The sequence below is a fragment of the Bactrocera neohumeralis genome, chromosome 6, assembly GCF_024586455.1.
Source record: "Bactrocera neohumeralis isolate Rockhampton chromosome 6, APGP_CSIRO_Bneo_wtdbg2-racon-allhic-juicebox.fasta_v2, whole genome shotgun sequence".
NCBI lineage: Eukaryota > Metazoa > Arthropoda > Insecta > Diptera > Tephritidae > Bactrocera > Bactrocera neohumeralis.
The window spans coordinates 27,575,536-27,603,096 of record NC_065923.1 but is presented as its reverse complement, the minus strand read 5'-3'; the positions used below and the strand labels follow the sequence as shown (position 1 = coordinate 27,603,096).

The window sequence follows — 27,561 nt, the reverse complement described above, 5'->3', positions numbered from 1 at the left end:
TCGAAAATTTCGAAGTACAGAATTGATAATCATCCCATCTTAACTCTATCAACTCAAACTATCTTTTTCCTAACCCGCAAAAGTAACCGTTACAGATAAATAAAATTAATAAGAATGTCCTCCCCACATACCTTCTCTCCCACCACAACTGGTGTTTCTAAAGAGATCTAAAGTTATCAGCCTGCCACATACACATATACCCATCTCGTTTCCAGTTGCAGCTTATCACGAATATTTGATTAACGGATGTGTCACAAGCAAACATACGCCTTCATATCAGAAAAGTGTCTGCGTCACGTTGTTATTATGTCCATAAATTATAAGATGCTGCCTTTTACGTCTTAGACGACCTCTACGTGACGTCTACGTCTAATAAATAGCTGAACTAATTCACACTTGAGTTCTTCGCATGCAGAATATTTGAATATTTGGAAACCTACCTCCACTTTAAAACCCTTTATGACCGATGTGGCTCAAAACCAGTTTATCATGTGTAGTTCCAATGATGATTCTGTTTATTACTCCAAATTAAAGTGGATTATAAATGCGCTTTGTACCATCAAGTTGACTTAGGCTCTTTTTTGCAAAAATTACATAAAGCGACCGATTAGCGGTAAATAATGTCGAAATTCTCTCCATCTCCCACAAATATTCAAATCATATGAAGGTTTAAAATGCCTTCGCACCGTATAGAGATTGTCATCCTACGTGAGTGGTATACCTACTAAAACATTCCCCTTTCCATCATGAATTTTTCCCTTGACCCGGGACCGCTTCCGCATTTCTTCAGTCCAGGCTTTCCAAGATGTAAAAAATGTCAATTTTTACTTTCCTTGAGTCCAGGAATAGGCATTCCGCTTTGTAGTCAGCATCAATCTACCTATTTGGTTAACTTTTTATTGACTTGCATTCTCTGCGGCCGGAGAATCTGCGTTTATGTTCCTTTTTTAGTGCGTCGTACATAATAAACAAACAAGAACATTTTCTGGCCGTTTCTATCTGGTTATAATTTTCCAACTAGAATTTCGGGATTGAGTTGTCCAATTTTGCATTCTAATATGCTTCGTTCCTCATTCCAAAGACGGCACTTAAAAAAGGTAGGTGCTTTACAGCTATTTTTTGGAAATACCTGTGACCGGAGAACATCTGGGTTAAGTAGTAGTTTACCTCACCGTGGTTCCTACTGTGCCACATCTTTATATACTTTGATTGGTTTAACGGCCCATCTTCCTTTACGCTCCCTTGTCCACCTATCTTGCCTGAGATGACATTTTTGCTTCCTTGTCTGTTGTCTTGTGGGCATGTGTATTCCGTTCTTCATCCATAGTGACAGTTGTCTTCTCTGCTTTGCTAGCATATCCATTGAAATGACGCCGCTTATCTCTAGCACTGCGGATTCGAATGCAATGAGGTTGGCCGAGCTGCTGTTCTCTGCAGCTTAGCAAGTACTTTCCCTCTATGTTTCACTAATAGCTTTGACTGTGCCATATTCATGAGCAGTTTTCTTCTATTCCTAATTGCAAGCGGACCTTCGGTATTTTCCGTAAGGCTTGATAACGACATGGTTAAATTGGCTGCGCGCTGAATTTGCGTCCAGTACGTCAGTTTGCTATCCATTCTTATATCGAGGTATTTTAGGGGTTTCGTCGTTTGGATAGCTTCTGAATGAACTTCAATGTTCACCTCGAGCAGGTGTTTCCCAGTGAGCAGATATACATCCATCTGTATCAACAAGTATTATAAGGCATAGTTCTTCTTGGACGAATTTTTTTTGTCTTATTTTGGACACTTGCAGACTATTAATCAAAAAACTTAATCCACATGTAAACTGCGCAGAACAAATTTCTGCGCAAGCTGTTTTAAAGTTTTATTATGAAGAATTGTTTTTTTTTCTTTTTTTTGCTTTGGTGTGCGTTGAGAGTTGATAAAAAGTGCTTATATACCCGCTTAAAATTGGCAATCAGTCAAGGCGCCTTACTTGTAGACTTTTTTCTGCTTTCATAATATTTTTTTTTATAATTCCTTTTAATGTGTAATGGTATCTGGTTGTTTGAAGCGGTAGTAAATATTATTAGTTTCCAATTAAATTGATATGGATATGGTATACATCATTTTATGGGCTTTTAACAGACTTTCAATTTGATAACATCCATAAAGTAATAAATTAATGGTTATATATAATTGGAAAAAGGTTGAAGAAATCAAAAAAAAAATTTAAAAAATTGATTTAAAAAATACTAAATTAAATCAAAAATAATAATTTGAAATAAAAAATTATATGTATAAAATAAAATAAATAAAATAATTAATAAATAACAAAATTGTAAAAAAAAATATTAAAAAAATAAAATTAAATTAAAAAAATAATAAAAATTAAACATTTTAAAATCAAAAAATATTAAAAACAAACTATAAAAAAAATTAAATTTATTAAAAAAAATTAAATAATAATTATTTAAAAAAAATATTTTAAATAATTTATTAAAAACAAATAAAAATTAATGAAATAAATCCAAAAATTAAAAAAAAAAAAATATCAATAAATAACAAAATTGTGAAGAAAAATATAGAAAATTTAAAATTATTAAAAAAATTAAATAATAATTATTTAAAAAAAATATTTTAACTAATTTATTTAAAAAGAAATAAAAATTATTGAAATAAATCAAAAAATATTATAAAAAAGAAATAAAATAATCAATTAATAACAAAATTGTAAAAAAAAATATTAAAAAAATAAAATTAAATAAAAAAATAATAAAAATTGTTTAAAAGTTAAAATTATTAAAGAAAAATAAACTAATAAAAATTATTAAAATCAAAAATCAAAAAATATTAAAAACAAAAACTATCAAAAAAATTAAAATTATTAAAAAAAATAAGTAAATTATTAAAAAAAAATGTTTTAAATAATTTATTAAAAAAAATAAAAATTATTGAAATAAATCAAAAAATATTATAAAAAAGAAATAAAATAATAAATTAATAACAAAATTGTAAGAAAAAATATAAATAAAATAAAATTTAATTAAAAAAATAATAAAAATTATTAAAATCAAAAAATATTAAAAACAAAAACTATCAAAAAAATTAAAATTATCAAATAAATTAAATAATAATTAATTAAAAAAATATTTTAAAGAATTTATTAGAAAAAATAAAAAATCTTGAACTAAATCAAAAAAATATTAAAAAAAAGAAATTATCAAAAAAATTAAAATAAAAACTATTAAAAAAATTAAATTATTAAAATAAAAAAATGACAAATTACTCAAAAAAGTATGTGTGAATACAACGACGTTGTTGTACGTTTGCTGCTGTTGCACCTTCACTAGACTTGTTATGTACATTTCGTGATTTTGTGAAATCACAAACGCAAACAAAAGCTATAAAAATATAAAAATTCGCAGAAAATGTTTAAAAATAACTACACATTCTATATTTGCCTGATTATTACTTGCTCGACAGTATACTATCTAATTTTATCACCTAATTTCTTTCATTGATAAAGACCTGTTTGTTGACGCTATTTTATTTCTCACTTCAATGAAAGTTTTTTGCGTGTTTTTTTTTTTTTAATTTTACTGACGTAAGCTAAATTTTTGACGATTTAAAGCTTTTAGCCGTATACATATTCAACATAACCACTTGCAGTTATATTTACAAACATATAAGAATATGCCTTATCATGTGAAAGTAGCTAAAGTTGACTTAAGGCGTTTTCGTGAATTTTGTTTTAAAGAGACATTTTATTTAGTAAATTAATAATAAAAAAAATATGTATATTTTGAGAATTAAATGTACTTTAATAATCGGTTACTCATTTTGAAATTAATTTGATTAATTTGAATTCGTAGTCGATCGATAGAAGGATCTTCGACAAATGGTATCTGTTGGTGTGGACGATTTTTCTGCTAAAATTTAACTCAAAGTCAAATACACAAAAAAAGATGTATTATTACTATAGATGGCCAGAGATAACAATCGAAGGGCTAGTCAATATTTTAAGAGACCATTTTTAGAGCAGTAATTTTTTTTACAAAACTATGAGTTTTCCGATTTAAAATGATTTTTTTCTTTGAGTTATAAAATTCATTAGGAAAATAAAATATTTCGACACCTCAAATTCAAAACAACGAATAATCAAAAAAAAAAAAAAATCGAAAATCGTTGTTAGATATAATAACCAATATATAACCAGTAAATAACCAATATATAACCAATAAATAACCAATGTATTACCAATATATTACCATTTTATAACCAAAACTCAAAGTTTGTTTCAATATGAGTGGTTTCTATTATTTCGCTTTCTGTAAACTTTTGAAAATTGATGTTATTTTGCATTTTAGGTGACGAATTGTCTTAAAATAATCAAACTTCAGACGTTAATATCTCAGAAAATGGTTGAGTTTACGAAAAAATCCTAAGATTTCATGTTGAAGAGCATTCAATTTGCTACAAAATCCATGATACATTTTTTTCATGTAGTTGGCAGCGAGATTTGAATTTTTCAGATAGAAAATGAGAAAAAAATAGAAAACTGTAAGGTGGAGGGCCTTACAATTACAATTAAGAGCTCTTTTTCGGAGATACTTTCTTGCAGGTGTCTAGGAATCCATTTTTAAGAGCACCAAGCGAAAAAAAATATTTTTTTTTGTTTTTCCCACCCTAATATTCATGCTATATGCTACAAATTATGTAGGTTATACTGTAAGATAACAAATAACCAGTACATACATGCATAGGTTCCAATACAGCTGTTTTTTTAAACATACTTTTAAGGAGTTTCGTAGCTCACCAAGTTGCTGTATTTTCATTAAAAGAATTCTACAATAGAACTTAAATAAAATTATAAAATAGCACTAAAAGCAACTTAGCGCTTATTTTACATACATACATACGTTCCACATCGGTTGTTCTTTACTTACTTTTAAGAAGTTTTATTAGTAAACATGTAGTGTCATTCCATTGAACAAATTTTGCTTAAATAAAATTATATGCTAAAATAACAAAATCAAGAATCTAGCGCTTGATTTTCACACTTACGTTCCACAACAGCTGTTTTTTTACTTACTTTAAAGGAGTTTTGTAGCTCAAAAAAACTCTACCATAGAACATAAACAAATTTATATGCGAAAATAAGAAAATCGGGAATCTATCTTTTCACACATACGTTCTACAACATCTGTTTTTAGTTACTTTTAAGCAGTTTTGTAGCTCAAAAAATTCTAAAGTCGAACTAAAATAGAATTATACGCTAAAATAACAAAATCAGGAATCCAGCTTTTTGACTTTCACACTTACGTTCCACAACGGCTGTTTCCCAAAATACTCTCATGCAATATATTTTATATGGAAATCAAGTTTTATGCTGTCACAGCGCTTATAAAACATGGCAAAAAAAAGTATGCGAATTATGCCCAATGCCCTCCACAAAAAGTGCTTGTCAAAAATCGTGTTTATTTTTAAACAATTAAACTTTTATTTTTGTATCTGTAAGTTGAGTCCTGCATAAATCACAAACAAATAAGTCAACCAGAGAGAGAAAGAGAGACAGAAAATGGAGAGAATTATATTATATCAATATATAGAGTCCTGCTTAATATTACGTTAATGGTCTTTTTCCATGATATTATTTCTCAATGATATTATTTTCGATACTCATTTAGTTTGAAAGTATTATTGCATACAATTTGCACGTCAAATGTTTTTTTGAAATGTTTTGTATTTATGTAATGTATATGCACACTATATACATATGTATGTATATAGTATATGTATGAAATCAATAAATACAAATGCAGTTTGGCATAATCGAAAGGCTAGCATATATAAAAAAATATGTTTAGACACATTTAATTTGTAATTCATCATTTAACTACATTATACAATTTACCGATTTGTGAAATCATCTACATTATTTTTAGTTATTTTGTTTATATCATAAAAAATATGCTACAATAATCTCGTCATTTCTTTGCTATTATAACTATTTGTGTATGTATGTATGTATGTTTGCATGTATGTATGTAAGTTTTGCTTTAGTTTTTTTTAGTATTTTTGTTTTTGCATTATTTTTGATTGAATTGTGATTTTTACTTAAACTTAACGACAGCTTTTCAGTTCTTTATGTTAAGAAGTTAGACTTATTGCGATGTTGCTTCGTAATTGCAGCCTCAAAAAATACGCATGTATATAGTTTAGATTTTTTAAATTTTAAATTTATATTATATATGTATATGTATATATGTTTTTAATTTGATAGTAATGCTAAATAAGTTAAATTTTATTAAATTCTGTATTATTTTTAAGATTTTCGCTTTCTTCACACTACATTGAATCAAAACACAAATGGTAAGTGCTGCCAGCTGTACGGTCATTTAATGACGCAATATATTAGTTGTTAGGCTTGTATGTATATATATGTACATAATTTGTTTGCAATTTTTAGGCTTACCATCAATTATGTGATTTATTTTTAAAGTTACTACTTTTTTATAAATGTAAAGAGCAAGTTAAAAAGTCAAATTGTGTTTAGCTAAAAGGGTTGCCATATTTATATATTTTCATTTTCATGCCCAACACACTTTCCGTTAACACACTCGCTACTGTCAGTCAGTAAAAATGAAAAAAAGGAAATCTAAATCTGAGTGTCGCCAATGCGCGCTCTGTTTTCGGTTTTGTTTATTTAAAAAACGATTTTTTTACAATAACATACATGCTGCATACATATAAATATACCTAAACACATTTTCACTTACATGCGCCAATTTTAATTTAACTAAATAAATAATAAATTAAAATCTAAGTTAAACATTCGTTACGATTTCTTGCGTCCTGCTTCCTCCCCTTGAACTTGCATGTGTGTGTTTACAATTTCTCTTTGTTTTTGCGTGTAAAAAATAGATTAGAAATAAATATTTAGCATTACATATGTATATGTATATACATATATATAAGCTAGCAGCTGTTTTATTATTATTATACAGTAGATTTATATAAACTAAATTATATATTTAAGTCAACGACTCTCATTCTCGAATTCACCGTTCAAAACCCCGTTTTATCTTTTACTTTCATTTTTTACTTTACGTTACTTTACTTTACTTCGCAGTTTGCGTTTGTTTTGTTTTTCGTTTTTTTTTCTTCTTTGTTTGTTTTTGTTTATGTATGTAATTAGCAATTAGTATCACGCGGAGCATCTTTGCTAAATTATCACTACAATATTACTAACAGAAAACAAAAAACAAAAAAAAAGTAAAATGTGAATTATACAAATGTTGGTAGCATTTAATTATAGGCAGAGACTGGGAGTAAAAGTACAACAATAGTACTGTTTAGGGCTAGCGCATTATTATTTACATATGTATTCGTTTATATATAAATATATATGTATATAAGTATGCAGCTGAGCGCCGTTTTTATTGTTGTTGTTGTTGTGTAACAAGACCATTCATTTGTTGCTGGTTTGTTTTTATTAACATTGCGCTTAACGTAGAGGGATCACGTCATATTCACACCCAAAGCACGGCTGGAATACTCGTACACCACATAACTGATCGAAACGGCTGGAAGTACTTTAATGAAGTTCGGTGTTATGCCGCGGTACAGGCCACAGATGCCTTCGTTGTGTAGAATCTTGCGAAAGACACCGAACATGTTGTCGTCATTGATAGCGCCCGCCTGCCGCAAGGGTATGCCCACGCTGGGTTGCTTGCTTTTGGTGATCACTGCAAATGCAAAAACAAAAGTGTAAAACTATATATGTATGTATGTATATAGAAGCGAAAAGCAAAAAAAAATTAATATAAATAAAAAAATAAATAATAAATAAAATAAATAAATAAAAAAAATAAGTAAATAAAAAAATAAATAAAAACAACAAAAAAAGAATTATAAAAATAAAAAAAAAATTAATAAAAAGAAAAAAGTTAAAAAATATGTATACATAAAATGAAAAAAAGGTTTACAAAAGAAAAAAATATTAAAAAACAATAACAAAAAATTTTTAATTAAAAATCATGTAAAAAGAATATAAAAATAAAATAAAATATATCAATCAAAAACCAAATATTTAAAAACAATATCAAAAAAATAGGGAGTTTCAATAAAAAAAAATAAAAATAAATAAAAAAAAAATAAAAAAAAAAATAAATAAAAAATAAGTAAATAAAAAAAAAAAATAAATAAAAACAACAAAAAAAGAATTATAAAAAAAAAAAATAATAAAAAGAAAAAAATTAAAAAAATATGTATGTACATATGTATATATAAAATTAAAAAAAAAAACAAGTTTACAAAAGAAAAAAATATTAAAAAACAATTACAAAATTTTTTTAATTAAAAATCATGTAAAAAGAATATAAAAATAAAAGAAAATACATATATCAATCAAAAACCAAATATTTAAAAACAATATCAAAAAAATAAGGATTTTCAATATTATTAAAAAAAAGTATTCAACTTAGCTAACATAAACAACATAACAATTAATATAAACTAATTAAAAATAGTTATAGAACATTATTAAAATATTAAAAAAAAAGAAATTGACAAAACAAACAAAAAAAAAAAAACAATATTAACAATATAAAATAGAAAAAGCGACGAAATATATAAAAATAATAGTTGCTACATGTGCAACGCTTGCTTACCTTGCGCCTGCAGTCGCGTGCGCACCAACGCCAATGGATACGAGCACACCTGTCCCAATGTACTGGACGCACTGCCGCATGCCAACAGCACGAGAAAGCTTGGCTGTTCCGTATTATGACTACTTAAATACTTTTTCTTCAATGTTTCATATACCGCCAGATCAATACCGGCATAAGGAATAATGCCCAACATATTCGGAATGTAACCACGATAAAAGCTACGTACACCCTCCATTAAATAGATCTTTTTCGCTGCATCCAATATACCCTTATACTGACCGGTCTTACGCAAGGCCAAGCGTGTCTTTAATACTTCCATCGGATAGATGACCGTCTGCGAGATGCCACCGGCCGCTGCACCAGCCATAAAACGTTCACCAATCGTCATCTGGCGCTTCTCATCGCCGCGTATTAGACGCTTGATCTTCTCGTAAGCGGCAAATTTGATCGCTGATTCGGGGGCAATTTTCAGCACATTTATACCGTTGCCACGCCACATGCTGCGGAGGCCTCCTTCATTTAGCATATATCTTAAACTATCAGAGATTCCGGCTTTATGTGTTTGAACCTGTCGAAGCCAACAAGAGTTTCATTATAATTATTTGTTGCATAATGTGTAAGTGTGTGTGTGTTTGCGTTGTCATACCTGCAAGTACACTTTTATCCTATCTAATGGAGCTGTGCATGTACGCGACACTGCACCTGCAATACCACCAGCCGCCAGATGGCGCCACCACATGCCGGTCTGCATTTCACTTTGCGTGAAATCATCAGGTACATTTAAATCTTCACCAATGTCAAGGTACTGCAAGAGAGAAATGCAAAAAAGCGAATCAGCAAATAAACGTATATACATATGTATATATATGTAAATAAAGAAGACATTGATTTTTGCACAACCAAATGTGCTTATGTGCGTGTGTTTCGCTGAAATGTGCGAAATATTTAGCAGCACGCTTCGGCTGGCGAGGCTTTTCCTATAGTATTTAACATAATTGCATATACACGCAGACCGGCCTCCAAACGGAACAAAGTCTCCGCAGTCACGAGGTGTTAATTAAATTGCACACATACGCACATACAAATACAAAGTTATACATGCTAATTTATAAAATTTTAGACGATGCCAATTTTTTTTAAAGTCTACACAAACATACATACACGCATATAGACACTCATATACTATATAGTACTCTTATGTATGTGTGTATGTGATCTTGGCAGCGCTCATTTGAGGCGCAATAAAGCCAAAATAAATTTAAAATTGCTTTTCTGCACACACTCATACATACACACATACATATATATTCATATGTATATATTATATTCACACATATTAATAAAGGGATGTTAGCACACCAGCCAGTCAATCACCTTGCTTTCTAGCATTTATGAATGTACTATAATTTATTTATTTTAGACAATTGAAAGCACTGTGACGAAGAGTGTAAGGAAAAATTCCTTGATGCGTTAAAAGAAAAGAGAAAATTACAATATAATAATTTATATGCAACGTAGATACTCTAAGTAATTCAAAAAGTAAAAAATATAAGTGAAAACTATAAAAGGAAAAAAAAAACAATAAAATATAAACAAATAAAAAATAATCAGAAATAATAAAACAAAAAAATTAAGAAAAACAAAACCAAATAAAACACAATAAAAAAAATAAAAAAAGAAAATAAAGAATAAAAAAAATATTTAATTTACTATACAATATACATACTATATATAATAAGTAATAACATAAACATAAGAATTACAAAAGTAATAATTATTAAAACAAATAAAAAAAGCAGTAAAATGCAATGAACAAACAATAAAAATAAATTTAATACTAAAAAAGTAAATAAAATAAACATAAAAATAAAAGAATAATAATAATTCAAAAATGTAGACAGAAATTTAAAAAAATATGAACAAATAAGAAAAAATTATATTTAATGTACAAAATGAAAATCTATAAAATGGAAAGAAAAAAATAAAATAAAAAAAGGTAAATAAAAAATAATGATAAAGAAATTAATAAAAATACATATTAATAAAAAATAACATAAACACATAAATTGAAAATGTAAATAAAATATGTTTATTTTATTATATTAAAAAAAAAATAATAATAAAATGAAATGAAAAAAAAAATTAAAAATATATATAAAAATATAAATAAAAAAAATTAAAAATACAATAATCGTTAAAAAAAAAAATGAAAAAAATAGCAACAAATTATGTGTATTTGATGTAAAAAAAATAAAAATCTATCACATGGAAAAAGAAAAAAAAAATAAATAAAAAAATATATACATTATTTATAAAAAAGTATATAAAATAAACATAAATATAAAAAAAAATTATAAAAAAAAATAAAGAAAATTAAAAAATATAAACAAATAAGAAAAGTATATATATATTTAGTGTAAAAAAAATAAAAACCTAAAAAATGAAATCTATAAACCAACCAAATATAGTAAAAACAAAAAGAGTTAATTTTTACTCCACCCATGCTATAATGGATAGCATTTCTTATGGCATAAAAGGAAGAAATATCTTAAATTTGATTGGTCAGTTTGTATGGTGACTATATAATATAGTGGTCCGATCTGATTAATTTCTTCAGTGATTGAAGCTTTGTCTTGGACAATAATCCATGCCAAATTTCGTAAAGATATCTTGTAAAATAAAAAAGTTTTCCATACAAGGACTTGAATTGTTCGTTTCATTTTGTAGGACAGCAATATCGTATAGTGATCCAATATCGGCGGTTCCGATAAATGAGCAGCTTCTTGGAGAGAAAAGAACGTGTGCAAAATTTCAGATCGATATCTCAAAAATGAGGGACTAGTTCGTGTACAAACAAACAGACGAGCAGACAGATGGTTGGACAAGGCTAAATCGACGCAACTCGTGACTTTGATTATTATATACATATATATACTTTATATGGTCTCTAACTTTTCCTTCTGCGTGTTACAAGCTTCGTGGCAAACTTAATATAACCTGTTCAGTATATTATAAATAAAATAAATAATTTTATCTGAGCACTCACATACAACTAAGCGTATAACTGCCTATGAAACGCTTCATTAATATTTATTACGTCAAAACATCAGAGACATATGTTCCAATTAACGAGCATATCTACAGTTCCGTGGCAAATGTATTAAAAGTCAAATTAATAAATTCATAACTTCTTTTCTTAACTTCAATCAAAGCATGTTGTTTAACAAGTGCTGAGAAGTATGAAAAGCATAAATCCGTTTTATCAGATATTGAAATTAATATTATTTAGTATCAAAAAATTTTTTTAAATGACAACTTAAAGGAAAATGTGTTAAAAACGCTTAAGTCGATTGATTTTTTTTTTTTGATTTCTAGAAATAAATTGGTCATATCCCTGATCATATAAATCTCATGACACTTTCCAGTTTGCGATTATCATTTGTTGTTTCAAGACAAAACAAAACAACGTGCCTTAAACACAAACACACAATTTATCACAATTAACCTAAGTCGACTTATGCCGTTATCACACACATATATGTAAGTGTATTGGCTCGTTCAATTAAAATTGTTGTTGATTTAATAAAATTTTCTGGTAATAAAGTGAGCCACACTGAGGAGCTAAATTGAGGCGTTGATAAACAATTGTTGAAGGAAATAAAGAAAATAAAAAAAATAAATAAATAGAAGGCAAAAATAATGTGAAAATATGTATGTATGTACGTAAAAAACAAAAGTTTGCTAATGTTAAAATGTGTGCTATTTAGAAGAAAAACAAACCTTGATAACAATGTCGTTTTATAATAATAAAGATAATAAGTTTGAAATAGAATAAATATTTAAAAAATATTTTAATAAAATATGCTGGTAATTCAAAGATCAGGAACGTGGTTAATTGCAGCGATAACAATTATTTATTTTAAAAATAATGTAGAAAAAAAAAAAAATAAAATGCTGATACAGCAAGAAAGAAAAAATTATTCAATATTATTATAAATAATAACAAAAAAATAAATTAAAAAAATTATAATTTCTATAAAAGTTTAAAAAAAATTCACTATTCAAAAACCACACCCTCTTTTCACAGCACATCAAACTTGATAAGCGGGTTTTAGAAGTTTGCAAATGCCAATATCAAAAGCGCAAGCTTCAAATCCATGCACACGCCTTCCATTTATATTAAAAACAATTAAAAAAAATAGTCTCTAAATTTCGAACGAAAGTGCGCAGTGAAAAAGTCACGCCCACCACCAATATAGCTATGATTAGGGTATCTAAAGCTTCGGTGTTTGCCAGGCGATTAAACGTTCGTTATTATCATTAATTGATTGAAATTTTGTTTGTCGGCATGTTTGTGTGTGTATGTGGGTTTTCTATGCAATTAGAATTTATTTTCCAAGTCAGTCATTCTATCTGCGTAGTTAATATTATATTTTGAAAAAATACAACAACAATAATGTGTGCTAAAATGCTTGTTTGTGTGTTTTGGTCGCGTCGCCGTGACTTATCAGTGCGAAAATGACAAAGCATGTTTGTGTGTGTTTACTCGTATACTTATACATATTTATGTATGTAATATTTAATTGACTGCAAGATTAACATCGCACCGCCACACACCAGTTTCAACGAGAATTTATTACAAAGAAAACCCACTGACTGAATTCAAATGAAAGACCTCAAAGTATAAAGCGGAGATCAGAAGATTAGCACAAGACGAAAAAAGTAAATAAGTAAAATGTTTATAAAATCAAAAGTGATTATTTACATATAACTTATATGTTTATGTGTATTGTAACTATACCCTAGTACATATACACATAATACAATATATAAATGATCAGCATGACGAGATAAGTCGATTCAATCATGCACGTCTCTCCGTTCGTATGTGTGGAAATAGCAGTCAGTTATTGAGATATCGATCTGAAATTTCGCACACGTTCTTTACTCCCCAAAACGAGCCATATTTGTCGAAACCGTCGATATCAGCACACTATAGCATATAGCTGCCATACAAAATGAAGGAACAAAATCAAGTCCTTGTATGGAAAACTCTTTTATTTTACAAGATACCATTACGAAATTTGACATGAATTATTGGCCAAAGCAACAATACAATTACCGCAAAAATTGTTAACATCCGACCACTATAGCATATAGCTGTCATACAAACTGACTAATCAAAATTAAATCTTTGTATGAAAATTTTTTTATTTGAGTAGATATCTCCACGAAATTTCGCTCAGATTATTGCCCAAGGAAATACTACAAACTGCGAAGAAATTTTTCAAATCGGGCCACCATAGCATATAGCTGCCATACAGACTGACCAATCAAAATTAAGTCTTTGTAAGGGAAACATTTTTATTGGACAAGATAAATTCATGAAATTTGGCATAAATTATTAACCAAGGAAGCGCTAAAATCTGCGAACATATTATTCAGATCGGACCACTATAGATTATAGCTGCCATACAAACTGACCGATCAATATCAAGATAAAGATCTTTGTATATATCTTTATGCTGATGCTGTTAGAAATGCACCTGTGAAAGGTATTAAAGCATCTGTGCAATCGAAGTTAACGTTTGCTTGTTGTTGTTAAATTGGTTTGTTCATATTTATATTTTCCTTGGCGTTTTGCGGTTTCCTCGAACGACGCATTAAATTTAAATCTACTAATTTGTTTGCAAGTGACTTACAATATGAATATTCATAAACTATATATAAACATATTTACAGATCTTGTATAAAATCCAGCTTTCAACTATACATATATGTACATATGTACATTTATTTGTCTATAATAACGCTTATTTAATAATCTATCAAATTAAAAGCTGTCGCTTAGCGATTAAACTCGCGCGTGAATACGAATCACATAATACAAAAACAACAAAAAAACAAAACAGAAAACAAATAATGCCACAAAGGCAAATAAAGCACCAACGTGCGCGAGTTTAAAATACATGTGTCGCCTGCTGCGGTCTTGGTTGCCATGCGCACAAATGGGAACCACAGCAAAGAGCCAGCAGCTAGGCGTCAACAGCAAGTGCTACAGCTAAATAAATACATATGTTTCAACTGAGATACAATTTTAAACACACATATGCATTTTCAAACAATATACAGGGTCATAAGTAATATGCTGCGGTTAAAAATAGAAAAGTCAAGAAACAAAGGTGAACAATAAAAATTAATAATTAATTAAAATTAAATAATATATATAATAGTAATTATATTGCGACTGAATGCAACAAAAATTGCAACAATAACAAATACAATATAAATAAAATATAATAATAAAAATATATATAATATATAATAAAAAAAAATATAATAAAAAAGGTAAACATCTACATAACCTCACTTAAAAAAAAATTGCGCCTAAAACTAGTTTTTCAATCACCATGAAGTCTGCAAACTTTAATTAATTTCGATAAAATTTGAAGTTATATAATTTTTTATTACTTTAAACTCAAAATGTTTGCCTATAAAATATTGAAATTAATTATTCCTTGTCAAATTGTATACGCTGAAAATTATGTCAGTGATGTTACTAAACTAAAATTTTTCAACTGAATTGAAAAGTAAAACAAGAAAAACGTTAACTTCGTCTGCACCGAAGCTAATATACCCTTCCCAGGTGCATTTCTGTTAGTAACTATGTGTTCAGTTTGTATAGAAGCTATATGCTATAGTCAACCGATCTGATCAATTTCTTCGGAGATTATGTTATTACCTTAAGCAGTAATCCATGTGAAATTTCGTGAAGATACCACGTCAAATGCGAAAGTTTTCCATACAAGCCTTTGATTCCGATCGTTCGGTTTGTATGGCAGCTATATGCTATAATAAGCCGATCTGAACAATTTCTTCTGATATTATATTATTTCTATTAACAATAACTCATACGAAATTTCGTTAATATATCTTGTCAAATGTGAAAGTTGTCCATACAAGCATTTGATTCCGATCATTCAGTTTGTATGGCAGTTATATGCTATAGTTAACCGATCTGAACAATTTCTTCGAAGATTACATTGTTGCCTTAGAAAATAACCTGTGCCAACTTTTGTGAAGATACCATGTCAAATGTGAAAAATTTCCATACAAGAACTTGATTCCGATCGTTCAGTTTGTATGGCAGCTATATGTTATAGTGGTCCGATATCGGCAGTTCCGACAAATGAGCAGCTTTTTGAAGAGAAAATGACGTTTGCAAAATTTCAAAACGATATCTCAAAAACTGAGGGACTAGTTCGTATATATACAGACGGACAGACAGACAGACGGACAAATTACCAGTCTAATTTCTTACTCAGAAATAATTTTAAATGAGTTTTGGTTACTTTAAACTTAAATATTTGCATAAAAAGTGGTTTACAGTATAAAAAGAGTAACTCGACTTTATAAAATATTGAAGTTAATTATTCTTTGTCAAATTTTATACGCAAAAAATTAGCTTAGCAATGTCACAAAACTGAAATTGTAGGAATAACTTAATTAAAAAGTAAAAAAGCGTAAATCGATTTTGCAAGATAATGAAATAAATGATACTTCTGTTTAATTTTGTACCCAGAAATATTTTTCAGTGAGTTTTTGTGACTTTAAACCCAAAAATTTTAGATAAAAAGGTTGTTTGGGTGGTTAACAGTATAAAAAGCGGAAGTCCATATTTCCAAAAATTTATATTTTTTTTAATTCAAGAAAACATTCATATGCAGTAGTTTACAGCATTAAAAGCGTAACTCCATATATTTCGAAAAATTTGAATTTTATTTTTTAAAGCGATTTTAATGCAGCCAACGCGCTAAATCTCTGCTAATAACGTGAAAAAGTGTTCAAATCCGTGAAAAAAGCGTTCACATCCGTTGTATTTGAACACTAGTAATTATTTTTTAGCATAAAACCAGCTGCGTGTGAACCCGCCATTAGCGGTTATGCCTCATTTGCGCAAAATAATACAAGTTACGCCCAGTTCCAGCCAACTACTGGCGTAAACCTGACCAGATAGTTATAAGCTGAGTAGCTTACATATTGTCAACTATAGTATAAACTAACTATAGCACACAACAACAACAATTAATTAATAATGCAATTTTAAACGGAAATATCGGGTTTTCCTGCAAGCACCCGCTCTGGCACTTGACATTTCTCGCTTGTCATCTATTATATATGCATTATTATCTAAGCGAGTTTACATATGCATACGAGAACACTCTTATGAGTATATATATTTATACTTATAGCAATGTATATGCACCGTATGTATGTAAATATTATTTTTAATTGCCAAACAAATGCACTTGGCTGCATTTGAATGGGTGCAGCGTTATTAGGAAATAAGAAACGACAAGTGTGCAAGCGAACAGCGAAAAGTCTGAAGAGCGGAGAGCGAGTATTACATATGCAGGCAGCGCTTATCAATCCGGTTATGGCATAAGTGCTGCACAAGCAGCTTTTCAAAACGAAAAAACAAAAATATTTTGCGAAAAAAGCGCTATTTATGCGTCTAGACTGGAATGTCAGCGGTTTTTTTTTTGCTTTTTCGGCGCAAGCCACAATGAATGCGTCTGAATAACTTGAATATTTCAATTTTAACGAGAAATCGCTAAACGAGCGCAGCGTAGATGAGTCACTTCCTCAAGTGCTGATAAAAAAAATTGAACTCTTAGCACTAAATGATAATATTTACGTATGTATTTGTATTTGTTTGTGGCAGTACATACCCGTGTCATAACGTCACGAAAGATTACAACAAAATCTTCCAGCACATCACCTTGAACAGCCATTTGCTGGAAGTTCTGATAATCAGTGGGCCAATTGTGGTTGCTGCGCAGCATTTTATCGCGTTTGTTTATGATTTCTGTATTGTTATGTGTGGAAAAGTTAGGAAAACACTTCACTACACCCGAGCAATTGCCGTTTAGCTTGTGCTCTTTGCGTAAGCTTTTTCTATTTTCAACAATTGCAGCACTCTGAACGACGTCAGTGCAGTTGTTGTTGTTTTCCAGCTTTGAATTATTTATTTTGCAGTGCACTTTATTTATTTTTATGCTTTATTATTTATTTTTTTGCAATTGAAATATTTAAAATGTGTTAAAAAATTATTTATTTTTATTTTGGTTTTTTTTTTGCACTAAAAAACGAGTACTCTTTCTATCAGCGTTTACACGTTACGTTTTGTTGTAAATTTTAGAAGATTACGCTCGCGATTTATTTTTACTTATTTTCGCTTATTACGTTGCTATTGCAATTATCGACTACTGAATATTTTTTTCGTTTCGAAGATATGGTAAAAATTTTCGAAAAGCAAAAAATTTCGAAAAACTTTAATATTTGAAAAAAAAAAAACGTTTACAAATCGAAGCAATTTCCAGTTGGGAAAAATTAAATTACTTCGTGCTTGTTTTCCGTTTTGTTACGTAAAGACCGCAATTGCAAGCGAGAGCCGAAACACACGTCTTCTATTTGAGCATGATGAACAGAGACTGACGACTGACTTGCTGAACTGCAGAGATAGTCAGACTAAACAAGTGCCAAATAAGTATTATCATGCTTCGCCTCTCACCTACACACACACAAACACCTCTACATGATACACAATAAGAGGCACATATTTACATGCGCCTGATAGCTACACAAGTTGATCGTTGCCGTTGACTCGGTGCAAAGTACGAGCATATTAAATTTTATTGTTGTTTTATTGGCGTTTGACGATCAGTATGCGCTCGTTTTATGAAAAAAAGGGTCTGCCTACAGTCTGTGCGTATATTATGTTTGTAAGTATCTCGTATTAAGTGTGTGTATGTGCATATATGTTTGTAAATAGGATCTCATACAACAACACCCTCTCAAAAATTAAGTGTTTTGTGCAGCATATCGAGTGCGGCAGCTCTCTGAGGCACCCATTGATATTGTACACCCCACTTTATAGTTGAAAATTCAGTAAGAATCCACGCTAAAATAAACAAAAACCGTATAGAATACTCCAGATCACACATACACACAGATATGTGCATGCACGCGTACGAAAATGACCTGCAACTTCAATTCTTAAGGTGGAATATAAGTAGTTGAGGCCCCTGCCTAACGTAAATGCGAAAGAAGCTTCGCGAAGCCGAACTTTAGCAATGCAAAAACTTGAAAAATAACAAAAGAAAAGCCAAGTCAGCATGAAAAATTTAAATATGTATCACAAAAAAGAAAATTTGGAAAAATTAATGCATAAACCAAAATTTCTTTTTTTAATTTCAACATAAAAAAGAGCATATATGTATATTTATTATGTTGCAATAAATTAGAAGCGCAAGCTAATTCAAAACCGCCTTACAATAAGTTACTAAAGTTTAGCGCCTAAAATTATGCACTGTTTCTTATATAAAAACAACAAAGTTATGTTTAAAGTTACTGTTTTATAATTAAAGTAATCAAATTATACACATAGCGGTATACAAATTTTTCTCCCCAATAGTCGCTTATTTGTCGGAACTGCTAATACCGGAACACTATAGCATATAGCTGTCATACAAAATGAGCGTCGAAAATTTACAAAAAAAAATCTTCCTCTTTTTGCTGATAAAGCAATAATGGTTTTTTATCTTTTCTTGTTGTTGTTATTGCGCCATGAGATTTGCCAAAAACTTCTAAGAAAGAGCTGCTGAGTTGACAGAGATTCGTTAAACCTATTATTCCGAACCCCCTACTGTCTTGTGAACGGCTTTTTTGTTTTGTTTGAAAACAACAGCAACTTTTCTAGTTAAAAATTGAGCGATGATAAATAATTAAATTCTTAGTGTTAATTTTGTATATTTATCCTACTGCCAAACATACATATGTAAATATATACACATACAGTATACATATATGAACATTTACACATGCAGATATACCACGGTGGGCAAATAATGCATTAAAAATTCAATTAACGTTTAATTTTTTTTTTTTGTAATCTTAATTAAAAATAAATAAAATAAAATTAAGATATTTAATAACAAATACGATGGAAAATTTAAAAATAAAATTTTAATTAATAAAAAAAATACAAAAAACGCATTAAAAATAAAAAAATTGAAATTATAACCTTAAATACCGGATTGAAAAATAAAAAATGCATTTTTAATCGAAAAAAAAACAGAAGCAAAATAAACAAAAAATTGTTTTAAACACCGGATTGAAATATTAAAAAAATAATTTTTAAAGTGAAAAAACAGATTCAAAATAAAAAAAGTTGAAGTTTTAACCTTAAATAGCAGATTTATTTAAATTAAAAATTTATATTTAATTGAAAAAACCGGATTAAAAATAAAAAAATTAGATTCTAACTTTTGCCGGATTGAAAAATTAAACATAAATTTTTAATAAAGAAGGATAAAATAAAAAAAATAATGAAAATTCTAAACCCAAATACCGATTAGAAAAATAAAAAATTAATGGCAATTAAAAATTAAAAATAAAATGTGTTTTTGAATTTTAAATTATTTCTCACTTGCGTGCTTCGTTTTCTCCAATTTTGATTATCTTTTGATAATGAAAGTTTATTTTTAATAAAATATTTACATAGTTTGGCACTTTTTGTCTTATTGACACTTAATTACGCTTAATTATAGTTTTTCAATTAATAATACGCAAATAATTCCTGTTTATCCCTTTGCATGCTGGCTTTAGATATGAAAAATGTTTTTTTATTTCTTACCACAATTTTTAATTAATTTTTGGACTAAAAATTAAATTTCCCAATTTTTATTTTCGATTAAGGAATTAAATTTCAAAATTAATTAATTTCGATTTTAGGATAAATAATTAAAAGTAGTCCCGATTTACGGAATAAAGAAATAAATTGACAATGTTTTAATTAAATTTCAAAATTTTAACCCACAAATTTTTAATAAAACAAGCAGCGAAGTGCTAAGTTCGGGTGCAAACGAACATTTTATACTCTTGCAACTTGCAAGAATCAAAGCCAGCGAAATACTTTATGTTGTAAAACCAATCATATAGAGCCAAAGTCAGCCGGATGTTCGAAACTCCTGATATTAGTTATATAGAGGCTAGATCAAGTTTTCGCACAAATTTATCTATTTTAGGCACAATGATACACTGTTATGAGCAAAACACGCTCTCCTGATTTTACCTGACATATTGGCTGATATATGCGGTACAAACTCACCCCGAAGTTCGAAAATCTTTATATTGACTATATGGGGTTTAAGGGAAGTATTTGTCCGATTCAACCTATTTTTGGCATACAAACATAGCAATTGGTTGCAGGAGTATAAAAATTCACAACTCTGACACATGCATGTATATACATATATGTATATAAATATTGCAACGTTAGAATAAATATTGTAAACACAACAAAAATAAAAAAAAAAAATTAAATTAAAATAAAATGAAATTAAAATAATTTATTCATTACTAATTTGCAAAAGCTAACACATCAATTTCAATTCTCATTCAATCTCTCATTTAATGCATAACACAGGAACTTTCCATTAATAATACATAAGTAGTTAGCGTCTTTTCACAACTAATACCCCTTTCTTTCTTATGGATGCTAATTGACTTATAAAAGCGACATCTCAACTGTTTATTTAGAAAATTAGAGCTGTAATAGTAAAATATATAAAATAAGCGCAGAGCCTAATAAATGATGTCGTTACATTTGCCATACATTCAACAGTTGGCAGTGGCATTAAATTATTATTTTGGTTCAGTGAGTGAAATACAAAGGATTTTTTTGTGAGTTTCGGGTATTTCCACCGATATTGTGAAGCAATTAAAGCAAAAAAAAAATAAATGTGTTTGTGCAAACAATATTTGGTGTGACAAAAGAGAAGCATAATATTTACTGTATTTATGGGTATGTACAAACATTATTACAGTTATACACATACATATATGTATATATGTATAAAATTTGCAAAGCGATTGGATTTTCTTTGCATAATTATTTACTGCTCGCAGCATAACTTTTGTTTAATATTTATAAAGGAATTTGAAAATTATTCTTATTGACTACACCTTCTGATCAAATTTGGCTCGGACTGGTACCGCAAAGCGAATTGATAAAAAAATGTTTTTCTAGGTTAGTACAAACTTTAGTTTTATATTCGTGTGGAGTGTTAGTGACCTTTTGGTTAATGTTTTGGATATGAATCGTGACATTTTGGTTAATGTTTTGGGTATGCATCGTGTCAAAGTTAACCTCGTATTAAAAGACGTGACTATGAAGTCGAAACTGTCACATTCAAAAAAAGGCGCCAAAAAAAAAATAAGACGAAACCGAAAAAAATGCTGAAGGCACCGAAATTGCTCAAAAGCGGCTTATTTTGAAGGTTATAATAAAAATTTGTATTAGAATACGGCAAAATGTTTTTTGTTTACATTTGACACTTTAATAAGGTTGCTTAACATTTATTAATTAGAAATTATAACCGCCTTCGATTCGACATTTCGCTACGCGCTACCTTTGTGCGTTTCTCTCTTGTTAAAATTAATCAATTATTTTTTTATACTCTGAACAGAGTTGTAGCGGCAGAATTCTGCTGAGTTGACAGTCCTTGGCCAGATAAAAATCGGGGTTCGTTTCAGTTACGTAGACCCAACTGTCTTGGGGACGAACATTATTGTCTAAGGCAGCGTCAAAACCTTATTACATATTGTTCTGATCGGACAACTATAGCATATACATATGTAGCTGTCATCCAAACAAAGAATTTCTGCATCAAAGAAAAAAAAGCATAACAAAATGGCGCATGCGTCAGAGTATATGATAGCAAACAGTTGTATAGTTTGCTCAATTCACTCGCTTCAACGCTTGACAAATCGAAGAGAGCCAATATTTAAATAACAAACTCTTTTTTTTAGCGATTTCTTAGCTTGGTGGCAAAAAAAATATTTACACATATACAAAAAAAAAAAAAAAAATACTCTCATTTTCTTAATCAATCTCAATCCACATTTTTATACAAATAATTTAAAATCCGCACACAAAACGCAACAACAAACGCTATACAAACATTCAATCACATTAAAAAAAAAACTATTTCAAATATACTTACAGTAGAATGCCGCCAGAATTTGATCAAATCGTGAATATCAGTGGATGGTGCCAATAATAGGAAATCGCGCCATTCATTAAAGCTAATATTTAAACTGCCATCTTGATCCATTCTGTATTAGTAATTGCAAGATATAGAAATAAGAAAACATTATAAATAAATATGGCAGGCAGGAAAATGTCGACGAAAGTAAACAAAAAATTTAATATCATTAAAGAGCATGCAAAAGTTTTAATTTTTTTGTTTACCGATACATACATACATACATAGATATTTATACATTCAGACAATTGGACAAGTGCACGTCACATACAGTTCACTAAATCTAAACACGATCTCTCACCTTACGACTGAGAATTTCTGATAACTTTTTATCCTAATAGGGAACGAAAAATGCAAACATCAAATATAGCCGAACTTAGGAAAATTACGTATTATGTAAATATAAAACGAACTGAAGTGATTTGGTTTGTGGCTTTATTAAAAAAAGAAACTCTTGTTAGTAAAACAGTATAATTTTGTTTTTTTTTTGTATTTAAATTTACATATATATATATACAAATATTAAAAAAAAAAGCGGGCAAAACCAAAAGCTGCCTTCAAATCTCAATAATTAAAACTGGACAACTAGAACGCCTTTCTTAATTTGTATAACTTTTCTTACAAATCATATAGTTGAGGTACGCAGTTACGTATGTATGTATTTGGAGAAGTTTTTTAATAGTGTCGAAATGTCTGGACTTACCCTAAGTCTTTTTTGGAGGAACTAAAAATTGCTAAAAAGTATTATGAAGGGTATTCATAATGTTAAATGTCAAAAAATAGTGGTGGGATGATGAAACGTACTTGGAAGTTGTATTAACTTCCTTTCCTTCCGTTTAATATTATAGTTATTATTTGTGATGTATTGTGTTTGATAAAATGATAAAAATCGGATTCTAATAGCTAAAATTATATTTCAACTTATTGAATCCAACAGTTACAATAAAATTGTTATGTGACATGTGACTCAAGTATTATGTTATGTATAACAGCTAATCTACAACTAATTAAATTGCTACAAACAGTTAAAAATTAAATCATTAAATCGTGTTAATATATATGATAACTTAACACATGTTAGGCAACCTACCGTGAAAGTAGATTTGTGGCTTCCTCTGGGTCAACTTCAATGCCCAAATCTTTAAAAGCGTCTATTAACTCTTCCAAATCCACTTTGCCTGTAAAAAAATATTAAAATGGAAAATTATATGCACACAATATAAGGCAATTCATTTCAACACAAACCATCTTTGTTTTTATCCAGATGTGAAAACTGTAGTCGTAAATTCTTTTCGTGTTCACGCACATAGAACACGAATTCTGCCAGGCCAACATCGCCACTTTGATTAATATCGGATTGTTCCAAGAATTTCTTTAAATAAATATTGACAAAGATGATGGAAAGGTGAGTGAATATTTAATAAGCACTTGACACTAATATATCGATAATTTAATTAAAAGTTGTCATAATATTATCTAAAGTACAATAATATATTGTTTTTCGCTTTAAATATACAAAATGTATGCACATCATATTTTTTTAATTCGATTTAAGTTCACCAAAAATTAATATTGTCATTAACAATTTTATTATAATACACAAAGCTCAAAATGCACCTAACTTCACAATTTTATTAACACTCTCTACTGATTCGTACAGTACTTCCAATTAAGTCTTTATGTGATTGTTTTTTTTTTTTACTTAAAACGTACCTCGGCATAAACACTTGAGAGACCAAACTCTCGTAATGCTTCAGAGAGATCATGAATATCTATACGTCCATTACCGTCCCGATCAAGCGTGTTGAATAGCTTCTCTAGCCTTTCCTCGTCTTCGTGCGGCAACTCTGTGGCCAGTTGCGTATGGGCGCCACTAGCACTACCGGTAATGAATTGCGGAAAAGTTGTGGTATTATCATGGCCTTTTGCTTGATGTGTAGCTGCTGCAGTATTCTGATGGTGTGAGTCGGTGGTGTTTAGTACACTCTGTATGGGTATCAATTTTGGATGGTTATGACTGCCTACCAGGTGTGTAGAATTTGTTGCAATCTGATTGCAGCTGGCTCCTGAACTTGCCGCGGCATTTGAGGTGTGTTGTAAAGACGGAGATGTTGTTGTTGGTGCTGTTGATGATAAGTTATGAGTTTTTTGCGCAATCTTATTCTGTTCCTGTTTTTGAGCTATATTGTTCGTTACAATATTCTTGTCTTCGTCTTTATCCACCATTATAGTTACAAAAGCCAAAAGCGAAAATTGATTTTCTCCGATAAATTAAACCAGTATTGATTTCTTAGATTATACTTGCTGAACGTAATATAAAAAGTAAACAAATTAAAATGTTTAATTGTACTGGCCAAAAATATGATTATTGTTAAACACTCACTTCGTATGTAGACAAGGTTTGTTTATGCCTGCGTCTCCCAGTTATATACTCTAAAGATAAGTGATTATGTACAATACGATGTGCATGTGTTTGCACATATTCGTATTCTCAAAAGAATGCTATACGAAATCCAAAATTTTCCAGAAATATTTATAAACACAGAAATAATATATAAATATATGTCAGATTTAGATACTAACAATTTAAAAAACACACCAATGTAAGGGGTTTTGCAATTATTTTCTCAAAATATTGTTTTTTTTTCGTGTTGCAATTTTTTTAGCACTCGTGCACGTATTTGTATACTAGACAAAATTTATTCATTGCGAATTTAAATGAAAACTAATTCATGTTACAGTCTAAATAGCATAAGCCGAATAACATATTTTTTCATTCACATATTTTATGTTTTCTTTGCTATAAATTTAATTTTATATTTAATTCTTTTTTTGCCACAATGGAACATGAGCTCATCAAGTGAAAATGATCAAAGTTGTAGCAGTGCCCGAGCGTAATTGGATAAATTGCATGCGTGTATGTGAAGCTATTGCGGTGAAAGCACATTCGTGTATATCAACGAATTATATGTAATTTATATTAATTATATCAACAAATTTATCACTCAATTGAAACATTTCGGATTAATTTTCACTTAACAAACTAATTTCAATTCATTTGTCCTTCCGGCTATCGAACTATAGATTTGAAATCAGACCAAAACCGCAGGTAAATTTTACCCACGGCACATTTGCACAAAAAAAAGACAATGGTATGTAGATATGTACATATGTATTTGCTTAAGGCCGAAATTGAGGAAAGCCAACAGCTGATTATTATACATACGTCCAAACGATAACTAAGTGTGAAGTTATCGAGATGCTACCAGACCTTTGAGGTTTTCTACTACAATTCCAAGTCAACATGCCATGTGGAAAGTACTCTTTTTCCAAGTAAGTTTTATGATGGATTTTTGCCAAACACACAGAACTATATGTAAACATGAGGCTGATGCTGGCGTATTGCAAACTATCCAAAGTCGCCAGCAATAGTGTTGATTTTGCACTAATACCAAAAATATCACAATTTTTCTTAGGGTGAATGCCACAAACGCACCAAAAGAAAACATGCCTTATCACTAACGCTGAATTTAAAATAGTAGTAGTTTGTCTTTGCACACAACCCACTGCACCACAAAACTCAGTTCATAGAGATTCATAGCATTTTTTCTTCATATGTTCATGCTGCAAACAACCTACTTTCGCGTCTATATTCCGGAACCTAAATCGTGACCTTCTTTAGCCACGCACGGAATTTTTCGACAACTTTCACTAGCTCAATGCCCTCCACACAGTATAACACATTCGCGTTAGGTTTTATACAAATGCATACACTCATAAACAACTTAATTTCTGTGCGAATTCAAGATTATGCGTATGCATGTATGCACACACAAGTATATTAGAATTGCAGGCGACACGAGACTATAACTCACTTAAAAATGCCAATTGCAAATTGCCTGTTGGCTAATTTTCTTTTTGTCGATTAATATCCATTTACATATGCACACTTGTCTATAAATTCAATTACACCTATTTCACTTTGTACCGCCACTGCACCTGACCACAAGCTTGTCGCTGGTCTTTATTCTATTTGCACTTTGTTACACGTAATTCATCAAGCTAAGAAATCCATATAGATTTGACTTTCATTTGGAAAAGTTTTCCTTCTTATTTTAACGATTCGTGTTGTTTTTGTTTAACGCACACAATATTTGCAATTTTATTGTTTTTCATATTTTACTCAAACTTTCTTTTTGGCGTTTTCTATTTCGTGATCTACTCACCATGTTTATGTTGCCATACTAGGTAGTGTGGCCATATAGAAAGGTCATGGTGAATCGTAAGTTGTTACGTTATTTGTATTGACCACTCTGTTTTTCTTTTGGAATATATTGGGATATGAATAATTTTATTAAAATATTAGCAATTTAATTTTATTTAGGGTGGCTTCTTTCATCTACTAAATAAATTTTATGCAATTAACAGCTAGCTGAAACCGCTAAGTCGTAATGATGCGCTGCGTAGCTACAATTTGACATTAAATCTTTACTGATTGGCAACACTCATTGAAATGACATCGCCGTTTGTTTTTCACATATTTTCGATGTTAAATTGTTCAAATAATTCATTTATTGCTATTTCAATTTTAAAATAGAAAACAATGCGAATGTGCTAAGTAAACTGTTTGAATACCTTTGGTGCTATACAAATAGCTTATTAATAAGCAAAATGACTGAAAATTTTAAACAAATATAAATGGGGATAGCATCAAACTCAAACGGTGCCAACACACATGCATATGTATATACTTGTATGTAACAATTGCATAAACGCAAGTATCCGGTGGATGT

At 29.4% G+C, this 27,561-nt stretch overlaps 1 protein-coding gene across 5 annotated transcripts; it reads right to left on the bottom strand.

Annotated features, from left to right (window-relative positions):
* Nucleotides 1-5,461: 5,461 nt before the first annotated feature.
* On the bottom strand, nt 5,462-26,986 carry LOC126762662 (calcium-binding mitochondrial carrier protein SCaMC-3). 5 transcript variants are annotated; one of them, XM_050479567.1, is made up of 9 exons: nt 26,644-26,986; nt 25,152-25,270; nt 24,482-25,072; nt 24,014-24,140; nt 23,859-23,946; nt 22,727-22,838; nt 9,304-9,462; nt 8,658-9,225; nt 5,462-7,733 (listed from the first exon to the last, which is right to left on the bottom strand). In XM_050479567.1, exons 3-9 carry the CDS (start codon nt 24,992-24,994, stop codon nt 7,507-7,509), a joined length of 1,794 nt encoding a protein of 597 aa, XP_050335524.1. In that variant the 5' UTR covers nt 24,995-25,072; nt 25,152-25,270; nt 26,644-26,986; the 3' UTR covers nt 5,462-7,506. The 5 variants fall into 5 exon arrangements, with proteins under 5 accessions (XP_050335524.1, XP_050335525.1, XP_050335526.1 ...); XM_050479568.1 differs by having other exon boundaries at nt 25,152-25,201; XM_050479569.1 differs by having other exon boundaries at nt 24,482-25,057; nt 25,152-25,201.
* Between the last annotated feature and the right edge of the window lie 575 nt (nt 26,987-27,561).